Genomic DNA, 20,922 nt, shown 5'->3' on the forward strand with positions numbered 1-20,922 from the left:
CCCCCTTCCAACCCCGACTTAATTCCAGGATTGGAAAATAAACACTTTCTCAGTTTCCATCTCGCAAATAAATTCAGGTTGATTGACTTCAGACGGAAGTTCTCAATGGCCTTCTTGCTCCGATTTGCAGGCATTGCCTCCCTTGGATCCCTGGAGCGCCTTCCAACTCAGGCACTTTTTACGAGCCATCCCTCAGTTCCATAGGCTAAACAGGCCTTGCCCTTTATTCAGGGGATATTTAGGCATATGTAGGTTGGAAAACACCTTCTCAACGTGCCCTAATCAGTGGTTTACAAAATGCTGACCCCCTTCTGACTTTTTTTGTTTTTTACTACATGGGAGAAGGAAATTGGGTATGTTCACAGCTTCCTAAAAAGGACACAATTTTATCCTTGGCTCAAATTTTCTTTGGCCAACTGTCATCAAGAATTAGGCTGCAAGATCCTTACAAGATGGTATAACGTTTCATGGTTGCTACATAATCTCTCACCCGTGTTGCAGATGCAGCTCAGCCCAGGCTGCTACGCTTTGTTTTTTTTGGTCCTTTGTTAAATTGCAATTATTTTGGGATTTGGTACACACGGTGATCACCCAGCTGATCATAGTGGACTTACAAACCGGCAGCTTGCCTTTTACACTTGACTGATAAAAAGTCCACAAAATATAAATCCTCCCCGATTATACATTTGGTTAACGCACCTCGGGCCTGCATTATACCTCTGTGGAAATGCCCTCAAGCCCCTACTATACAGATATAGATTGTGAAGGTCAATAGTATCTACGCAATGGAAGATCTTACAGCCTCTTCAAAAATTCTAGGAGAGGTTTAATTATACCTATATAGGATGCCTTGGAGTTTCTTTAGGACCACTGACCAAGCCCTGCAGCTTATGGCCTTGTAATGCATTCAAAACAAAATATATAGACACCGGCACTCCAATAGCAAGTCAAATACTTCTGTTTATTGACGTATGAGAAGCATAATGTGATACACTCAATGCGACGTTTCGGGTTCTCACAGGATCCCCTTCATCAGGCAGAACAAGTGATGGCATTTGTTCTGCCTGATGAAGGGGATCCTGCGAGACCCTAAAACGTCACATTGAGTGCATCACGTTATGCTGCTCATATGTCAATAAACAGATGTATTTGACTTGCTATTGGAGTGCCGGTGTCTATACATTTCATTTGCTACTGACCACGATTGCCAACCGTCCACAGCTGCAGCACCCACCCTCCTTATCCTTGGAACAGCGTTTTAAAGTGCAATGGGTTCATGGATTTTACCCGGTAATGCATTACAGACACATCACCTTACTTTATACAAGGGAAAAAACAGTTGTGCTTTAATTTTTTGCTGAACACAGTGCTCCAGATCTCGCAAGGGGTGGAAGCTATTACTCTATTACACTTCCTTCCACGTATCTCCTCTTTTCCTGCTCCTTGCTGTTAACATCACTCCTCTTAGTTGCCTACTTTCTTGTAGTTTTCTTTATTCTACATGAGTTCCTCTATGATCTCTTCCATACTACTAATTCATTAACTGTTTGGTTGGGCCTTGGTAAAGGCCCGATGCTTTTTGGTAAAAAGCAAAAAAGGTTGTCTTCTGATAATTACACAAACTTATATATATGTTGTAATGGTTTTGTCTGCTATTGTGGAGATTAAATCTTGTCAACTTTTGTGACATTTTATGATGACGATGTTCTACTATATGTTACAAACTTTGATGTTCATTTATGTCGAGTGTCTATTATGCAATGAACAGAAGTGCATTCATGAACCAATCGTAAATAAAAAGGAATTCAAAACAAAAAAAATTCTGAAAAAAATAAAGGCACAACTTGTTGAAATTTCAGTAGACTTTTATTGCTTTCAATCAACTTTTTTTTTTTTTAAACATTACAAAATATAGTTTGCATTTTCCTAAGTTCTTCATCAAATTATAAAAGGCAGGTTTTCACATCTCAGGTAGAACAAGATAAATGACATATCTGTTGTAAAAACTAACAAAATATAATTTATGGTTTTGGAACTTGCTTTGGATTTGTTACAAAAAGAAGACAAAAAAACACAAAACAATACACTATTTTCAATACAAAAACAGGCATAAAAAAACCCGGTGCTGTGCTTTCGTAAAGGTATTCAGTATAATAAATACTAAAAATCTGGCTATGCTCAGGTACCATCACTGAACAATGGAAGACAAAACAGAATTTTATCCAAGATACTAAATGGCAAAAGGAAAAAAAAAGAAACTGTACATGGTTTTGTCCATAACTAGGAAAAAAAAAGGTTAAATGTTCAAGTTCCCATTACATGAAATGCACCCAGATCATTACAAAAACGTAAAAATCACTCAATGTAATTTTCACCCTAAAAAATGTACAAAATAAAATTTCAGTTAAAAGATTTTGTTAAAGTATAACAGCGGGACTTGAAAACTGCAAACTAAATATCACCGATTTAAAGGAGAACTATGAGTGCTTTTCACTCACCTCATAGTTCTAGCCGACCTGTGACAATGAGACTGTCACAGGTCGGCTTAGTAGATCGGGAGGTGAGCGAACACATAGCGGCGTTCGCTCACCTCTCGTTCCTGTCACGGCTCTCTGCCATGACAGGGGAGGGGCTGGATTCCCCGCTCCGCCAGCGCTGACTGGCGGAACGGACGGGGGCGGGTATAGCTGGCTCTGCCTCTAGATAGGCAGAGCCAGCTGTCAGTCACGCAGCTGGGCGGATCCAGACAATTGTCGGGATTCGCTTCAGCTGCGGCGTCTCAGTATACCGCGAGCAGCAGCTCGCGGTATACTGAGCCTAGGGTGATGGGAGGACGCTAGTTTGTGTCCTCCTTTAAGCAAGATTTTACAACACTTTAGTTTATGAGGACCTATAATCATCAAGTAATGTTTATTAAACCAACACAGAGGGGAGATCCTTGTTTGGCCATATAAAACTTATGTCACCTAATTTCTTTAGAATAATAGTTTATTAAAACAAAAACATGAACAGCTGCAAACTTCATAAACTAAGCTAACTGGCTAAGTTGCTTCTTTAAACCATTGCATGTTGTCTCCTAAGTACTGTGTCCTTCATAGAGTCAACAGTTTTGTTAATAGTTGTCTCACAATGCTGGAGAAGGCCTCATGTATTTGGTGAAAAAAGCTGTGGCTGGGGATTCCTACAGTAAGAAGCTGTGGATGCTTGCAGCAGGAATCCCAGGTGGGTCTGTAGAGATTGCGGCAGCTGTGCCCATTCAAGTCAATGACAGGATGACCGCGTCTGCATCTGTCCATGGTTGTCTCTGTATGCAATTGTACATGGAATGATTCGCTGCAGTTTGGGAAAGATGCTTGTCCCTGGATACAATCTCTGTGTCCACAGACAAGAACCTCACTCGATCCACAGCTAATTGTTCCAAGTAAGGAAAGTTATGGACAGATGCGGCCACTGTCAGACTTTCATTCACTTGAATAGGCACAGTGGCTGCATCTGTACAGACCCACCTGGGATTCCAGCAGCAATAATCTGCAGGTTCTTGCTGCAGGAATCCCCGACTGCAGCCTCGATTGCTGTGTCCATGAAGTCTAAAACAGACAATTACAAAACAGATCATTTGTGTCAAATGCATCAGGAAAACCACTGCCAAGGAGGACTATTGCCTATTTCCAGAGACCATTTTGCTGGTAGACAAATGTTGTAAAGGTGAACTCCACAAACACTAAACTGGTGGAATGAAAAAAAGTTAAGCATGGTGTTAGGTACATACTTAACCCCGGGCCCCTGTACCTGCAATCCGGTGCTTGGGAATATATACCCTGCAGCGCTTATACGATCAGCTACTTAGTGACCCTATAAAGGTATCAGGTGAGTGAAATATTATTGAGCTGAAGATGCATGTCATTGATACTACAGGAGCAATCAAGGTTTATAAGCAGCAAATCCTTAGAACATGGGCACAAGTGTAATGTATATGTCCCATTCACCTTTCACAAATAAATTATTTGTGGGAGGTGATCACTGTGACAATTTTTTACAAGCTATTCAAGTAATCAAAGTGGCACAGTGTACTATACCAACTGGCCTTGGCTAAGGGCCATTATCTGAGACCCATCACCAAGTATATTCCATAGTATCACAATGATATTACATTTTTCTAAAGAAGTTACCCATTATTTTAATACAAACCTGACACAGATAAAGCAAAGAGGAAATAAAGCATTTGCTTGTTTGAAACCAGAAATGCTGCCGCAACACAAGAAATAAAAAGTACAAAATGAAGGAAAAACATTTTATTGGCATTTTCGCTATTAGTAACTCTATAAAGGAGACTGATCATAAAAGTGGATAGATCTTGGTGAAATTAAAATAGAAAAAAAAAAGCTAAAGCTCATCACCACCCAGAATATAAAAAATATAACAATTTGGAACCTTTAAAGCAGACTTAAGAATAAACTGACTGCGTTCAAAGTAAAAACAAAGGTCCACAAATATGAAATAAAACCTTTTTAGCTGAGAGACTGTAATTAACTACAAGCTTGTGACATCACAGAGACATCTGGGGTAATTCAACAAGGACTAAATTAAGTAGCCCAGAGCCACTAATTCATTGTAATAATTTGCAACCAACTGTTATAGGGATCCAGCACTTGGCACATCATAGATGTTCTCAAACCTAATTACACAATATCTGACTTATCTGGGTCTGTGTTTTATGGCCTACTTTGTTATCTGAGTGCTACACAATGGCCGTCTCACACAGATACAAGCTATGGGTAACATTTCAATTTTGTTAATATGCCCATACAGAAAATGATATGGTCATTTTCACAGTAAATGTTGACGCCATAGCTTGACAACCATAACAGTCCAGATTTAAAAATACAAGAACGCACATCATCCAAATAGACATATATGAAAGCTTATCTTAAGCAGCTAAACTATAATCGAGAACACTAGGAAACATGACTCTAAATAGGTCTATTTGAATTTAGGAATGCTGTTTAAGGTTTCTTGTATAAGGCCATGTACACACACAAGAGCACTGCATTCATGTCAACCCAACCACTGATGGCCATCACTTAATCCTGTGATGACAGCAGTGCGCAATGCACATCAGCACCTATCCATGTACTTAGTGTTTCTTAAATATAGCATGCAGCATCTAAGTGATGTGTACAAGAAGCCCAAATACCAGCCTGGGAATGGAATCCACCAATCATTACACTTACTGAACCAAGGCAACCTATCTGCAAAAAAGTGTTGAAAAATATTCTCCGAAGACCGATGTGTCCAAAAGCATCTAGAAAGTACTTTTGCCTACCAAAAATGATAAATGGTCTGTGTGAAATATACACTCCGTATGGCTCTTTCCATTTACAAATAAGGTGAACCTAGGATTCAGATCTCTGTATGCTATGAAAGGGCTTTGTAATCTCTAAAGCTATTGACTGATGTATTGCTACAATATAATGGCAACTGGCATTGACTAACCAATGGAAAAGCCTTGTGCTTATTGGGATGATAATGGTCTTCTATTGAGCAAACACAAATGAAAAATAGGGAGAAAGCCAAGTTTTGTTACACGTCATCTCGGAATATACAGTACATATGTACAGTACATATAAAACTAGCAAAAAAATACCTTGAAATACATTTCAAGGGATGGCAGATGCTCGCCTTCCTTAATTATCAGAAAATGATACAACACTGCAATATTCACCATCCCTTCAAATTAAATTTCCTTTCAGCAATTAAGGATTTGTGCTAGTAATAACAGAGGAACCAATAATGTACATCATTCACATAATAACCCCATGCTTTAGAGTAGGAGGTGTTTACAGCATGAAAACAAAAAAGCAGAACATAGGGGCTCATGTTTAAAGCAGCAAAGGTGACCGTCACCAAACATTCACTAGTGGTGAATCATCGTCATTCAAAAACACATGCACCTGGAAGATTTACCTACAGTGAACGTCTGGTAAAAGTCAGATTCACGGTTTTATATATCAATGCCCCTACTGTTCAGGTTGAAACATGAAGGGAAAAGGTCTCAACCTTAGTAAACATCCCCTTAAATATCAAATCAACATCATTTCATCATTGAAATACAAAAATATCTCTAACAGTCACTGCTAAACTGACAGGGCGCTACATATTTCACAGCGCCATCCTATGCAGCCTAGTAAAGAATTTCACACAACAGCTACAATGAAACTGCCACATCAATTCTTTGTAGCACATTTGGCAAGAAAGGATTATAAAAAGGTCCTACACAGGGACCTACTAAGCACTGTTGCGGCATATTGCACAAAACACCTGAGTTAGGTCATTGAGATGAGCCCTGGGCCCATATCAAGCTTTAGAAAATAGCAATATAGGTCATGACTGCACTTGAATGGCTATTCAGTAGCCTTATTTTGTACAAAACGCAGGCTGATCTAGGACGAGTCAAACTATCTACAGAAACAAATGGCTAATACATGCTGAACGATAGTGAAGCAAATCACTAAGAAATACTTCTTATGGCTTGTATGAGTTATGGTACACCAGTCTTTGTATGCGTATTCTGGGTCTTCACACAAAAGGTCATCATGAAGAACATACACTACCTGTACACATTACTGGCTACATGGTTGATGTACTTCAAAGAGTGTCTGCGGTTCCCCCAGTGGTGACTAATGAATCCTGAAACCTACATCTACTGCAGAGAACACATAGTAAATGAAGTGGAATCTTCATTGAAGAAGGTAAAGCAGGCATGGCTTAAGAATACAACTCCTTAAAGTGACTGTCACGTTAATAAAAAGAAATCTACCAGGTAAAATGTACATGCAGTTCTAAACATGCAAAGCTCCTACAACTCTAGGTGCTCGCTCTGCACACCTGGTATTTTTCCCTAATGGTGACAGAAAAGCTTGAAAAGGTGTTGTATGACATGGTTGAGTGACCGAGACACTTTAAAAGAAACCTGTAGTGAGAAAAATACCGGGCCGCCACAGCCAAGTTCCTTTTTAATGTGCTAATTGCCTTGCTGTTATACTGACCAATTGACAAAGTGAACTTGTGAAGATGGAATGTGAAAGCTGCCATTCTGATTTTTTCTTTAGGGTACAGGATTAAGGGATGTCATTCTAAGCCTGGCTTTGCTGCCTAGTGAATCTTGGAACAAGCGTGCAGACAGTATGGTCCACAAAATATAGACTCCCATCAAGCATGTATTTTTCAGGTCAGTGCCTTACTAGGTGGTGAAGCTAGAATCAAGATGGCAGCCTTGCAGCTTGAACTTTTGCAAAACAAGCCAGCAATGGGAGCATCAATTCACGACGAGAAGCAGCAGGGCACTTCCAAAAATACATAAAAGTGCCTAAGCACACTCTATTCTTCTAGCCTCAGGAGTATAAACAGGACAACTCTTGTTTCTTATTAAATGAATTATATTAATAGTGTCATCAGGGGATGTGGGTCAGAAACAGGAAGAGACACTGCAGAATGCAATAGTTAAAGCAGTAGCAAATTGCCACCACAAAATTGTAATAGTGGGCCCCCAGGTGGTGCTTGCCACAGTATATGAACACATTACGACAGACTTACCTTGCTGGCGATGCCCCTCCAGCGCTGCAATGTCAGTACTTGCCTCATCTGCACTTCCATCCTCTCCTCTTTATCTGGGTTCAGTGTCTTCTGCCTCTTGATTAGCTGGGATGATGTAACTCTCGCAAATGTGCGCAAGAGTTACTTTATCGCGGTACAGGACCTTGGCAAGCAAACGCTGACAGACTGGGAGGAGCGCTTGTGGCAGAACAGACATACAGGGTCTGTTCTGTCATAAAAGAATCCTACCTGTCTGTGCTTTTTAATTAATAAACAATTTTACTTCCGCTTTAAACAATCGCAGGTTATATCATTTACAACTGACTTGTCTTGCACTATTTAACAGGTAAGGTTGGCTGTGTATGGGTTCGCATTAAGCCTTCAAAAACAATTTAGAATTGGCAGCTCCTGTATTTTTGTCCCAATAGGTTTCCTTCAAGATGCCCATAGACATTAGATGGTCGTTGTTTGATGCCCATGATTTTGGCATAACACCTGAGCGATCTTCATAGCATACCCAGCCTGCAGGGGACTTCTGCCTAATTAAATTATGTAGAGATCCCACTGCACTCCTTACCGGCATACCCCATATAGATGGGTGCTGAAGTGACTGGGGATGGCGCCACTCAATCCAGACAAAACAGCAACAGGTCACCAGCACACCAGGAATAAGCGCCCAAATGTGTCTATTTGTGTGAACACAGCTTGGCAACAGGCAATATTTGGGGCCACATAGGGTCCCTTCTTCAGGCATAGCATGACCAAGTCATCAAGTCATACTGTGTCTGATGAAGGGACTGTAAGTAGGCCCGAAACGTTACCTGTAGCTTGATAAGCCGTGTTCACACAAAAGAGACACATTTGGACGCTTGATCTCGGTGTGCCGGTGACATATTGCTGTTTCTTCTGCCTGAGTAAGGGCTGGTTCACACCATGAAGAGTGCGCTCTGGAACGCAACCTGGCTGGCTCCCTGCGTTCAGGGGCGGGATAGGGCGTGCAAGTACACTGAAGTCAATGCAGCCACGTCCCTGGTGCGATCGCTGGCACCCCAACACGTGGCACATTAGTGTCCGTTTCCGGTCCAGTGTGATCTGCAAAAATGCTGCTATTTTTGCAGATCTCACTGGACCGAAACACAGGCATAGTCCACCGTTGCTTTTATGAAGTCTTCCATATTTATAAACGGACACAATAACCCCATGAGGTTATCTTAAACAAGAACTGCAGGGGGTAAGTGCTCGTTTGTGTCTAGGTTAAGCTATACTCACCCCTTCCTCAGAGCTGGCTTGCACTTAGACCGGGCCTTCCAATGTCTCTCCCCCCTCTGCTGCAGCAGTCTAAGGATCCTCGAGTTATCACGTTCTATACAGCGTGTTTAGGACGCGAGGACCGTGAGAGACACACCATCGCTGCGTCAGGGGATGAGACAGGCTGGAGGAAGCGCTGTGACAGCAGGCCAAATCTGAGGTTCGGGTGAACTTTCTTTTTTTAACTACGATATAAACGAGCACTTAACCCTTGCAGTGTGGAGGGCTATCCCCAATGCAAGGGTTAAGAATTGTTTTCCCTTAAGTTCTGTTTGAAAGAGTAATAACCCCCTTTTTGTTATGAAGGAACAATGAATCTGCTAGAATTGTCCCTTACTATGCTGGCCTTATTGTATTACTGCAAATGGATTGAGCTGATGAGCTGGGTGACATATGAAATTACAGAAACCTATAAAAACATACAAGAAAAAAAATCATTAAAATATACATCCACATGGGAATTAATTATATAGAAGTTATGGGAATGACAAATGGAGTTGTCAGGTATTTAAACAGTATTGCTGGATGACAGGCTTTTAAATATACAATAAAATCAATTTTAAAAAAAAGGTCTATAAAAACTCCTATTGAATAAATAATTGTTGAGTGATCATTCTGTGGCATATTATTACAGCTGGATACAGTCCATTTTAGATCCTATACAGTATTTACAGTGCTAATAATTTATCAGGCGTACACACAGTATTTGGAAATGTTTTCACACTTTGATGGTCTGATAGTGATTGGAAACACGTACATTCACGCTCACGTTGACGTACATACATACAGGACACACACACTCTTCTGGACTCGGCTCTACACAGAGGTCTCGGCGTCCACGTACTTGCGGAGAGATTCGTCTTCAATTGTGATTTTTAAATTTACTGGTTTGTCAGGGCTGTGAAAAATAAACAGATCCCAAGTCAAATGAAAAGTATACGGATTCCAAAATCTGCAAACATCAGGTGTTAAAATACATATTTGAAGATACTGTAAAAAAAAAAAAACAAACACACTAAAAGCAGGATAGTTAATGCATCCCAGAAAGAGGATGAGACTGATTCCATATGATTTAGTAAGTTGTAAACCAATACAATGTTAGGAAGGTACACAGGACAGAAAATGTACATGCTTGAGTAATTAGTATTAATATATATCTATACTGTATTTTAATGGGTTCCTCAATAAACCTAAAGTGGACTTTGCTTTAGACTTGTTTTTGCAATAACAGGGGGGTCTCCTACATCCTAAACGACACTGGAACTATTGTAAAGTGCAATGATGACATTGGAGACTGACCTGCAGCACCCAATCAGATTTATAGATAGTGATGTCAGGCCAACACAGGTAGAACAAGATAGATTGCGAATAGTTACACCATTCTAGTTGTTTGTAAATCACAACAGTCGGGATATCAGAATGAAGGATATACAATGTCGGCCCTCACCTCCGGGGCTGAAGATGATATCTGAGAATACAGTTACAGGTAAAAAAGAGGGTGCGCAGGAGGTAGGGACCTCTCCAAGTTGCTGCATGAATGAGTCTTAAGCAAGCGTTCACTTTTAAAGTGGAAATTCTCTTTTGCAAAACATTTTGCATGCATGTTTTTTCTAACTGTATTATTACACCATGGGAGGGCACAAAACGGCACCTCTCATATCTTCCTGTGGGATGTATTGGAGGATTTCTGTACTGTACCTGGCTGGGAATGTATTCTGCAAATTTTACTTCTGCTGGTCTCTTGGTTTGCTCTTCCGAGGGCGTGACCTCCTATGTTACATGACAGGTTCACTAACAAGCAATAGTTTTACTGGGCCATAACCAGCCTCACCAACGTTTCATAAAGACATCGGTGTCCAGTTTGCCTTGGATGCTAGGCTGATTTGAATGCAGTATGAACACCAGCTTTGTACTCCACAGTTTCAAAGGTAAGAAATTAAAACTGCTGTATTTGCCGGCGTATAAGACAAGTTTTTATTATTGTTATTGTACAGGATTTATATAGCGCCAATAGTTTGCACAGCGCTTTACAATATAAGGAAGACATTACAGTCACAATACAATTTAAGACAAGATGGTAAGGAGGGCCCTGCACTCCCGAAAATCGGGGGTAGTCTTATACGCCGGGTATAAAATCTGGCGTATACCATACTTAGTGTACATTTAGCAACCGACCTGGTCTGACATGCCCCATCTCTCCCTTTGTCAGCCCGCTGGATGTGCGGTAATACTGTATGTACGGTAGCTTCGGCTACATACAGTATACCGCGCTGAGCCAATCACGGCGAGTGATGTATTCTATGAATACAAAAGCCTGCTTGGATTGGCAGAGGTTGTGTACATCGCTCGCCGTGATTGGCTCAGCGCGGTTTACTGTATGTAGCCTAAGCTACCGTACATACAGTATTACCGCACATCCAGTAGGCTGACGGATTAGCCTCCTTGGTGGTCTGATTATTATTTTTTTTTCCTTTTAGAATTCCCGCCGCTTCCAACCCCCTGCGACGCGGACACTCGCAATGGACGGAACCCGGAAGACGGAGGACACAGAGGGGATCGTGGACAAGGTAAGAGACGCTACGCTGTAATCCCGGGGTTACCGCTTATGGTACTGAAAATTACCCCGGAGCCACACCCGGGAAAACCGCCAAGGAGGTTAGTGGGTGCATTTAAACATTATTTTGGCCTGTACTCGTCTTATATGACGAGTATAGCCCAAAACCTATGTTTTAACAGAAAAATTAGGGGGTCGTCTTATATGCCCAGTCGCCTTATACGACGGCAAATACGGTATTACGTGATACACTCCACATCTCTGCACTCTTAAAGACTTCAACAAATGCATGCCTGTGCAAATGCATACCAGACATGCTGTGTACATGTGCTACTGGCTGACACGAGGGACATGTATAAAAGATAAATTGGGTCTGCGATCAAGGAACATATTGACATTTAAAATGAAGTAGCACTTGAAAAAAATAAATAAAAACGACAAAATAGAAAAAGGATAACCTTTATTTCCTTTCATTGCAGGAGAGCAGCCAATGGGCGGTAGATTGAGTGCAGCTCTTACAGATTATGTGTCTGGGCACACCCCTTCCACCATATACCGTGTTTCCCCGAAATTAAGACCTACCCCGAAAATAAGACCTAGCACTATCTTCAGGGGTTTCTGTAATATAAGACCTACCCCGAAAATAAGACCTAGTTCGGTGGTAGATCTCATATTACAGACATCCCTGAAGATAGTGCTAGCCTCAGCTGCCTCCCGCCCACTCGCAAGGCACGCCCCCCCCCGCCAGGCACGCACGCCCCCACCGCTTGCCCGCCGACCAATCCTTAACTGAGCCGAGCGGCTCTTCATCATCAATGCCTTCCGATCGGCTGAACGAGCACCCAGAGCGGCTCCCAGGACGGCATCAGAGCGCTAGCCGCAGCTCCGTCCCGCCCCCCCCCACGCCAGGCACGCCCCCCCCGCCCGCACGCCCACCTGTCTGTGGCTCCCTGGACGGCAGAGCGGACAGCTGCAGACAGGTAAGACATCCCCCGAAAATAAGACCTAGTGTCTTTTTTCGTAGAAAAAAAATTATAAGACACTGTCTTATTTTCGGGGAAACACGGTAGTACTGACAGTGCAGAACAGTAGCATTTCCTTTTGCATTATGGGAGCCAAGATTTTTTCCTTTGGATTTAGATCTGCTTAGCAATGATATGCAGTACTGCAAACATAGATTTTTCCATATGGAACTGTCAGTAAGCGGCATTGGGTCACCATAAATGAACATCTTTTCTGAACAAAGGGTTGTCGTTTTTCAAAGACGCATAACAGGATTTCGTTTTGAGACACAAACAATGCTTATTAGAGCTTTTTAAAAAAATATTTGGGTACATGCAGATTTTTCTAATGCAATATTCCTTGACGAAGCTATAGAAGGTTTTTTTTTTTTCCTCAGCACTTTTATACATGTCCCATTGTTTTACAGCAGACTTTTTCACTTACCATCACTTTATGACACTGAATTATTTTTACAACCTGTCAGAGACAACTCTGTGTTAGCCCTGTTTTCTTGGCCAGACATATAAGAATAGAAACCCTTGCTTGTGCATGAAAAAGTAAAGCGCAGTTTGCTAAAATGCACACATTATCGTCATTACATTGTCTTCAGTGCAGCTGTCTTCACAGTTTTAGTTATGTAAAGGAGATCTCCACCAAACTATTGTTGTGGATTAGGAGTGATGGGAGGCTAGTTGATAGTTTGGTTGGGGATCAACTTTAAAGCAAACTGGTGCTTTGATCGTGCAGGGCTAAGGGACAGTTTTTTTTAGGTAACTACGCAGTCACCTTTCCCCTCCCTCCTCCAATGCTCCGTTTAGCTGCAGGGAGTGAAGAAAAGAAAATGCGACAGTGCTGGACCAGTCATCATGTACCGGCACCGTCATAAGAAAGACTCTTGGCCCGGTGTAAGTTACAATATGAATCACTTGTAACTCACACAGGACAGTTCCTCCTGCTGAATGAAGCATTGAGGAGCAAAGCAAATAAGGTGAATGTGCATTTAGCGAGGAAGTAATAAAAGTGAACCCTCTGTTTTTGCCTTCATGGACAAAGCAGTTGCATGCTCTGGGCAAGCCATTCTCAGTCTTGCATCATTACTTGTTGAGACCACTGGCCCAAAACAAGCATGCAAGTCAGGAGTCCTGAAGCCTAATATGCACAATCTTGTTCCGGGTCAGTGACTTATTGTAAAGAAAGGATAAGAATGACAGCCCTGGAGCCTGCAGCTTCAGAAGCAAGTCAACAGTGGCAGTTCCTACATTTCTAGCCTGACAAGTTCACTTTAAAATAACTTCTAAAATAGCATGATTTATTACAATGACGGAACATGTAACCACCGTTTGTGATATTTTTTCCCAAAGCTGCAACGGAAGCTTAAGTTGAGTCACCTATATGCTCTAATTGCATTAGTAAGCAGAGAATAAGCGATTAGCCAAAACGCTCCCCATGTTACACAGTGGCCTGAAATGTGAAAGGTTGCTGTAGCACATACAGAAACTCCAACTCTAGTTATAATAACTGTTTGATACTAAAAGGTCATTTGCACATTTCTAAAAAATTCCTAAAAAATGTAAAACCGTTTAAAAATGATTGATGAAAATCATGGAGGCAATCTAATTGTACTTTCCACTGTTTACATAAATATCTAATAAATAAATCAGAAATAATGCAAAGAAGCAGGTGTAATTTATTTCCTGCGTTCAGTCTTAGTGACACCCTGTCAGTTAAATGCTGTAGGAAATTTACCAAACAAGGAGGGAATTAAAGGACGTAAGCATCCGATGTGCAAGCCCTAGGCTTTAAAGAGACACCCTAAATGGGCAAATTGGCATTGTCTGCTGATAGCCAACTCCACAATTTACATTCACCAACCAACCCTCAGAGCCCATGCTTGTTTTAATGGAACAGGGATTAAAGGAGAACTATGGGGTTAGGGCTTTTCCCCATAGTTCTCTTAAGGGTAACGGGAGGACACAAACTAGAGTCCTCCCGTCACCCAAAGCTCAGTATACTGCGAGCTACAGCTACCCCAGCTGCGTGAGTGACAGCTGGCCCTCACTATCTAGAGGCAGACCCAGCTGTACCCGCCCCCTCCCCCGTCCGTTCCGCCAGTCAGCGCTGGAGGATCGGACAGGGGAGGGGGGAATCCAGTCCCTCCCCTGTCACGGCTCTCTGCACGGATAAATCGAGAAGTGAGCGAGCGCCGGTATGTGTTCGCTCACTTCCTGATCTACTAAGCCGACCGGTGACAGTTTCATTGACACAGGTCGGCTCAGATTATGAGGCTGAGTGAAAATCACTCACCTCATAATTCTCCTTTGGCTTTCTCCTTGGCTAAAGTGTAATTAGACAGTAAGTGAAATAGCTACCTCTGGTTAGACTTGGAGGTTTTGGCATTTTCAGGATTCATTGAAAGGGCCTTCCATTGTGCTGTTTTTGCCATCTCATCTGATATGTTTACAACTGATGGATCAAGGCTAGAGAATAAACATAAAGGTGATGTTAGTAACCAAGGGCATTAATGCAGAGTTGGAGCATGTATGGTAGGGTGCATTGCCTTAGGCAGCACAAATATTAAAGAGCCTGCCACCAACTTTAAAAAAATTGCAGAAAAAACAAGTATCTGTAATGTTTACATGCAGTTTTTGTCCTTTCCATAAATTATTTCACATTCGTTTGTAAATGTGCCTTTGAACATGCTAGAAAATGTGACTACCCCAGAAGAGTCAATTCTCTAGCTCCGACCCCCTTCCTCCTTGCACATCATAGCCCTCTTCACTTCTGGGGGGGTGGGGGTCTAATTACTATCCACATCCTCCCCTCACCTCACTACATAACCTTTTTGTGTAGCTGCCAGGGAGGATTGAAGGGAAATACTATAAAGTTTAATTTGAGTGACAGCTCTGAGGCTGCTTATGTCTCATCCAGGATGAAGCCACCCAGCAGGAGTCTCACAGCTTTTGAATGTCTATGTTATACTAGGCTTTTACATGTAAATAAAATGCATGAAATGTGTTAGATGCACATATAATCTTATAGGAAGATTTTTGTGTAAGTGAATTGCCTGGTGATAGGATCTCTTTAAATAAAGTACCCGCCTACCAGTCCCAAAGAAGGACATCATAGAAACAAGATTCCCAGCTGCGTACCTGTACTTTAAGCTCTTCACTGGAATCTGAAGAAGATTCCTGCCATCATAAGCCAATTGAACATTGTCACTGTCCTCCGTGTGGAGCATTCGCTCGGCTTCCTGCAGACAGAATGTATGATCACCCTCAGCAAGATATTCATTACTTTTCTTTTGTTCTACTGAATAGGTCTGAAAAAATACTTGTAATGCAGCGAACATGAACAGATCGCTTAACAAAATAGATAGTAATATGCTTAAAAACAGCGGTCATCCAATTACAAAACACAGAGCATGCAATAGAAATAATATCTTCATTAATAAAAAAAGAAGAAATAAATCTTTTCAATTCATATTGGCTGCACACTGACAGCCAGAATCTTATACTTATCACCATTGTTACTAAAGAACAGAAAAAACGTTGTATATTCTAGCCATTACCCAATATTCTTATCTTTGCACAGGTATTACAATACCCACTTTGTTGGTTGTCAAAATTGGCCTGCAGAGGGTGGCAGAAACTTGTTTAGACAACTTCTCACAGCTAAACAATAGGCATGAGTTCGGGCTCGATCCAAACTTGGGTTTGTCCAAACTTGAGTTTGTCTGAACCCAGAAGGAATCTGTCAGTGCCAGTCCAATCAGCTGTGGCCGAGACATTCTCCATCCCTCAGCTGCATGTAAAGCAAGGGGCGGAATCCTGGCGACATCGTTGACCTTACATGAACCACATGGCCATATTAGGTCAATTATCACTGACCAAATGTGGCTATATAAGGTCAATGATGTCTCCAGCTTCATGCCCTTTTGTTTCAAGCAGCTGTAGGACGAGGTATGCCCCAGCTGCAGTTGACTGGGCTACCATTGTCAGTTTTCTACTTGATTCGAAACCAAACTCATCCCTACTAAATAGCAGTTTCTACTTTTCTGCCACACCAAAGTGCAAATCGATCACTCTCTTTAGATACAGTGGATCTTTAAAATGCATGTACCAGCATAAGGATGCAAACAGGTAATAAACCCAGTTAACAAGTTGATTTTATACTCAATTTGTAACAAAGGCATAATGGATATGTTAGTAAAGTAGCTCTAAAGCAACAACTGTATCTGTTCACTTTTGGTAGCGTAGGGAATGGTCAAAAGCCGTGAGGCTTTTTTGTCATAGTTGGGAGATTCCCCCTTCACTTCTGGTCTTGTAGCCACAACAGGGTCCCTTTTCTGTAAGGACTCTGCCCTAACTACAAATCTACCAGGTTAACATGTTAACTATTCCTTTCATGCTTCTTTATGTAACCAAAATTTAAGCTGATCACCTGAAGAATTGGGAAAAACTAGAATAATTAACACTTCAGTTCATCCAACAGACTACTTTTGAAAAGAACTCATGACCCTTTGAAACCTAATTGGTCAGTGGCAGAGGAGGAGATCAGATGCTATACTTTACTTGTATCACTATTTGATACATCAGTCTTTCCATGGTTTGCAACATTTGCACCTATAGATCTTAAATTATTTGTCACTTTGATGATCATTAAATTTATAATAATAGCAAAGAAAACTAAAAACATTCTACAACCTCTGCATTTACTGGAATCATGTATTAAAGAAACCAAACTATGCGGATGTTTGACAGAAAGATTGACAACTTATGTGAATGTTAATTGTTAAAAAATACAAATGGCAGCTATTTACATAAGAGGTACCCAAACGGGCACTGACAAGACACCCAACACCATTGGCTTCCAATGTCCTACCACTCTGGTATAGAAAAAGCAGGAGGTCACACGTCCAACTTTATTAAACCCAAATATAGCACACTGCAGCCTTGCCTAGGAACACCCCTCTCTGTTTCACCCAATATGTGCTTGGTCACATGTATCTCTCCATATCATCCGTGGTGTCACTGTCACTATCTCTGTGATTCAAACTGTTCGGGTGTAATCTTAGAAAGGGATGGTCATAAGCAGGGCTGCAGTGTGCCATGTCCAAGGTGGATGTGATCTGACATCAGTGTGCGACTTCCTTCTTTCCTACTGAGTTCATAGAGCAGGGGTAAGCAAACTCTGACCCTCCAGCTGTGGTGAAACAAATCCCATCATTCATCTGCCTCTGGCAATCATGCCTGTGGCTGTTAGAGTGTTGCAGTGCCTAATAGGATTGTTGCACCAAGCTGGAGTGCCGGAGTTTACCTACTCCTGTCACAAGGCTTGGTTGGGCTCCCTTTTCGCACCCCGAGTTCCAGAGGCGGGGATCGTCGGCATGTCTCTACAACGCTGGTACGTTCAGATATACAGTATACCCTCCATTACAATAAAATCAATCTTTGTATAAAAATATCGGAAGGATTTTAATCAAATAAAAAACATGTATACTCAGCAAAGTCTGCACACAATGTAACACTTCATTAACGTACCTCAGGCGAGTCATCTTCAATCTTCTTGTTTTGTAAAGGAGAGAGGAAGAGGATGGTCAAAAGCCAATTCACTCCTTTGCAAAACTCTACTTCTATGCACACAATAGTAGCACAGTATAAGCACAGCATGCTGCAATTTCTAGAAATTCCTATTTTACCTTTGTACTTTAAATTCTAAAGAGCAGCTACTTTTTTCTAAAGGCAAGGGCCTGACTGATTGGATAAAGACTGAACTTAGGCTCTCATTGTACACACCAAATAGATGGATCGCACACCTCTATGCATCTTCTACTGCCCACACTTTGTGTTTTATTCACACGTTTTGGAAAATCTAATAGTATATAAATCTAAAAACAGTTTTGGAAAATCTAAAGTATATTATACAACCAAATCTTGAATGCCAAGCATACACTACAACTGTGCTTAAGCTAAGGACATTTACATTTTGACATATTCTTCTGCAGAAAATGATCTTTAAGGCAAGCCATCACAGACCCTTATAGCTGTAAGTACTGTGGAGTAATTCATCCTCAGCAGCTCAGCTCCTCTGCTGTAGCAGAGTGTGGTAGTCTGACAGCCCTTCTAATATGAACACAAAGCAGGCACACAGGAAGACGGGAGAGCAGAGTTCAGGCTTGTACAGCTTTCCTGCTTCTCTTGTGCCCACAGCAACACTTCTACTTTAAGCTGAGATTTATACACAGTGCGCTACAGTTCAATGGAACAACTCTAGCAATATAAATAGAGGGTCCGACATACAGACAGCTGAAAGTGCACTAAATGTTTTAGCTTATGCCGCTAGAGCCACATAGCAAGTAGGCAGCCAAGGTAAGGCTCCATTCACACAGGAGCGGTTATCTATGTGTATTCGACCGCGTGCGGAACCGCTCTAAACATACAAAACAATGCACTTTAATGTGCATTGTTCAAACTATTGCAGGGATCAAAACCATGCGTCCCGCAAAATAGTCCGAGTGCAATTTCAGGGACGGATTCCACATGTTCGGGGCTATAGTAATAGCCACAAACAAGCGGAATCTGTTGTAAGGACTTTAGCGTTTTTGTGCCTTGCGGTCTTCCGCACGTAAAACCGCGCGGGCAACGCAAATGCTATATATGAAGAGAGGCTAAAAGGTATCTTTATTCAAGGGAAAAAGAACTGCCTCCCTATTATAAACAGTACCTGTGCAGAACACTTGCGTCTGAAGAAAATGAATATGCTTCTCTATGACGAGTATAACAAAGAAGGAAAAACCAAAGACTACCTCCTTTTCCTTTTTCTTCTTATCATCCTCTTTCTTTTTCTTACTTTCAGGTATCAAATCATCCAACCAGCTTAGCTCACGTTTGGTGAAACAGAAGTCCAATAATTTGCGAATAAACACCAGAGCAAGGACCTTAAAACACAAAAACGTGGAAGATTAATACATTGGGTGTAACCCATCCTCTATAATGCACTGCTCAACATTGCTTGAAATAGGTAAGTATGGACATGATTTCTTTAAAAGAGGATGCAATAAAGATGGCCCTTTTTTTATGCTGGTAAGTTCATTGGATCAATCATCACATTCTCAAACAATTCAGCCCCACACAGCTACCTCCTCAGGTATCACTTCCCCCTCCCTCTTTCAGATTGTAAGCCCTCAGGGGCAGGGCCCTCCTTACCATCTTGTCTTGAATTGTATTGCAATTGTAATGTCTGTCCTATATTGTAAAGCGCTGCGCAAACTGTTGGCGCTATATAAATCCTGTATAATAATAATAATCTAGTTTGTATGCATAAGAGAGATAGGGCCCTTAGATTGTAAGTTCTTTCAGGGCAAGGACTGATGAAAATTAATTTTATGTATAGCGCTGCGTAAATTGATGGTGCTATATCAATACATGTCTGAATGCTGTTGTCCCCTGTGCTTTGATATATAAAACTCTATTCTTAGCTTCTTAGTGCCAATTAATAAAATGATTACATTGCCTCCCTCAATCTGTTAAAGGAGAACTATGAGGCGAGTGCTTTTCACTCACCTCATAGTTCTAGCCGACCTGTGACAATGAGACTGTCACAGGTCGGCTCAGTAGATCGGGAGGTAAGCAAACACATATTGGCGTTCGCTCACCTCTCGATTCTGTCACGGCAGAGAGCTGTGAGGGGAGGGGCTGGATTCCCCGCTCCGCCAGCGCTGACTGGCGGAACGGACGGGGGAGGGGGCGGGTACAGCTGGCTCTGCCTCTAGATCGGCAGAGCCAACTGTCAGTCACGCAGCTGGGCGGATCCCGGCATAATTGTCGGGATCCGCTTCAGCTGCGGCGTCTCAGTATACCGCGAGCTACAGCTCGAGGTATACTGAACCTAGGGTGACAGGAGGACACTAGTTTGTGTCCTCCCGTTACCCTAAGGAGAACTATAGGGAAAAGCCTTAACCCCATAGTTCTCCTTTAAAGCAAAACTCAAGCTAAATGTGCTTTTAAAATACATATACGTTTACTGTTGTACCTGCCAAATGATTTGCAATTCTGTTTAGTCAATTTACATACATTTGCCACACTGTCCAGGCAGGCAGACAGTATGATTTCCTCATTTAGCAATAACGATTTCCAGATTACCTTAAGAGTGCCTAAACAAAATGACAATTCCTTTGGCAGGCAAAACAGCAAAATATACAAAGTTCAACTGTATGTTTATTTTTTTACTTATGTTTCCTACATGCTTCCTTAAAGCCTGTTTTTAAAATATCTGAGCATTAAAGTTTTCTATTCAGTGATTTTAAAATGTATTACATTTCTTTTTACTTCCTAAATGATCAGATATTAACAAGTTTGCAACGATGGACAATAGAGAGCAAAAGAACGGCTCAATAAACACACATTAATAGTGTACACGGTGTATATGTTTCATTGGAAGTAGCCGTAAAATATATAAATAAAAAA

General features: G+C 41.5%; 1 protein-coding gene across 1 annotated transcript in view; it reads right to left on the reverse strand.

The window, feature by feature from the left end:
* Positions 1 to 9,243: 9,243 nt before the first annotated feature.
* The window catches only part of SLC4A7 (solute carrier family 4 member 7), a 131,502-nt gene continuing 119,823 nt past the window's right edge, over positions 9,244 to 20,922 (reverse strand). Inside the window, exons 23-26 of the mRNA XM_018563558.1 lie at positions 19,263 to 19,394; positions 15,607 to 15,707; positions 14,827 to 14,934; positions 9,244 to 9,799 (exon numbers count right to left, since the gene is read on the reverse strand). Of these exons, the coding sequence (XP_018419060.1) occupies positions 9,718 to 9,799; positions 14,827 to 14,934; positions 15,607 to 15,707; positions 19,263 to 19,394 (423 nt within the window). The 3' untranslated portion in view covers positions 9,244 to 9,717. The remainder of the gene's footprint in view (positions 9,800 to 14,826; positions 14,935 to 15,606; positions 15,708 to 19,262; positions 19,395 to 20,922) is intronic.

Source organism: Nanorana parkeri, unplaced genomic scaffold, assembly GCF_000935625.1.
Source record: "Nanorana parkeri isolate BGI_ZX_2015 unplaced genomic scaffold, ASM93562v1 scaffold675, whole genome shotgun sequence".
In the NCBI taxonomy this organism is placed as follows: Eukaryota; Metazoa; Chordata; class Amphibia; order Anura; family Dicroglossidae; genus Nanorana; species Nanorana parkeri.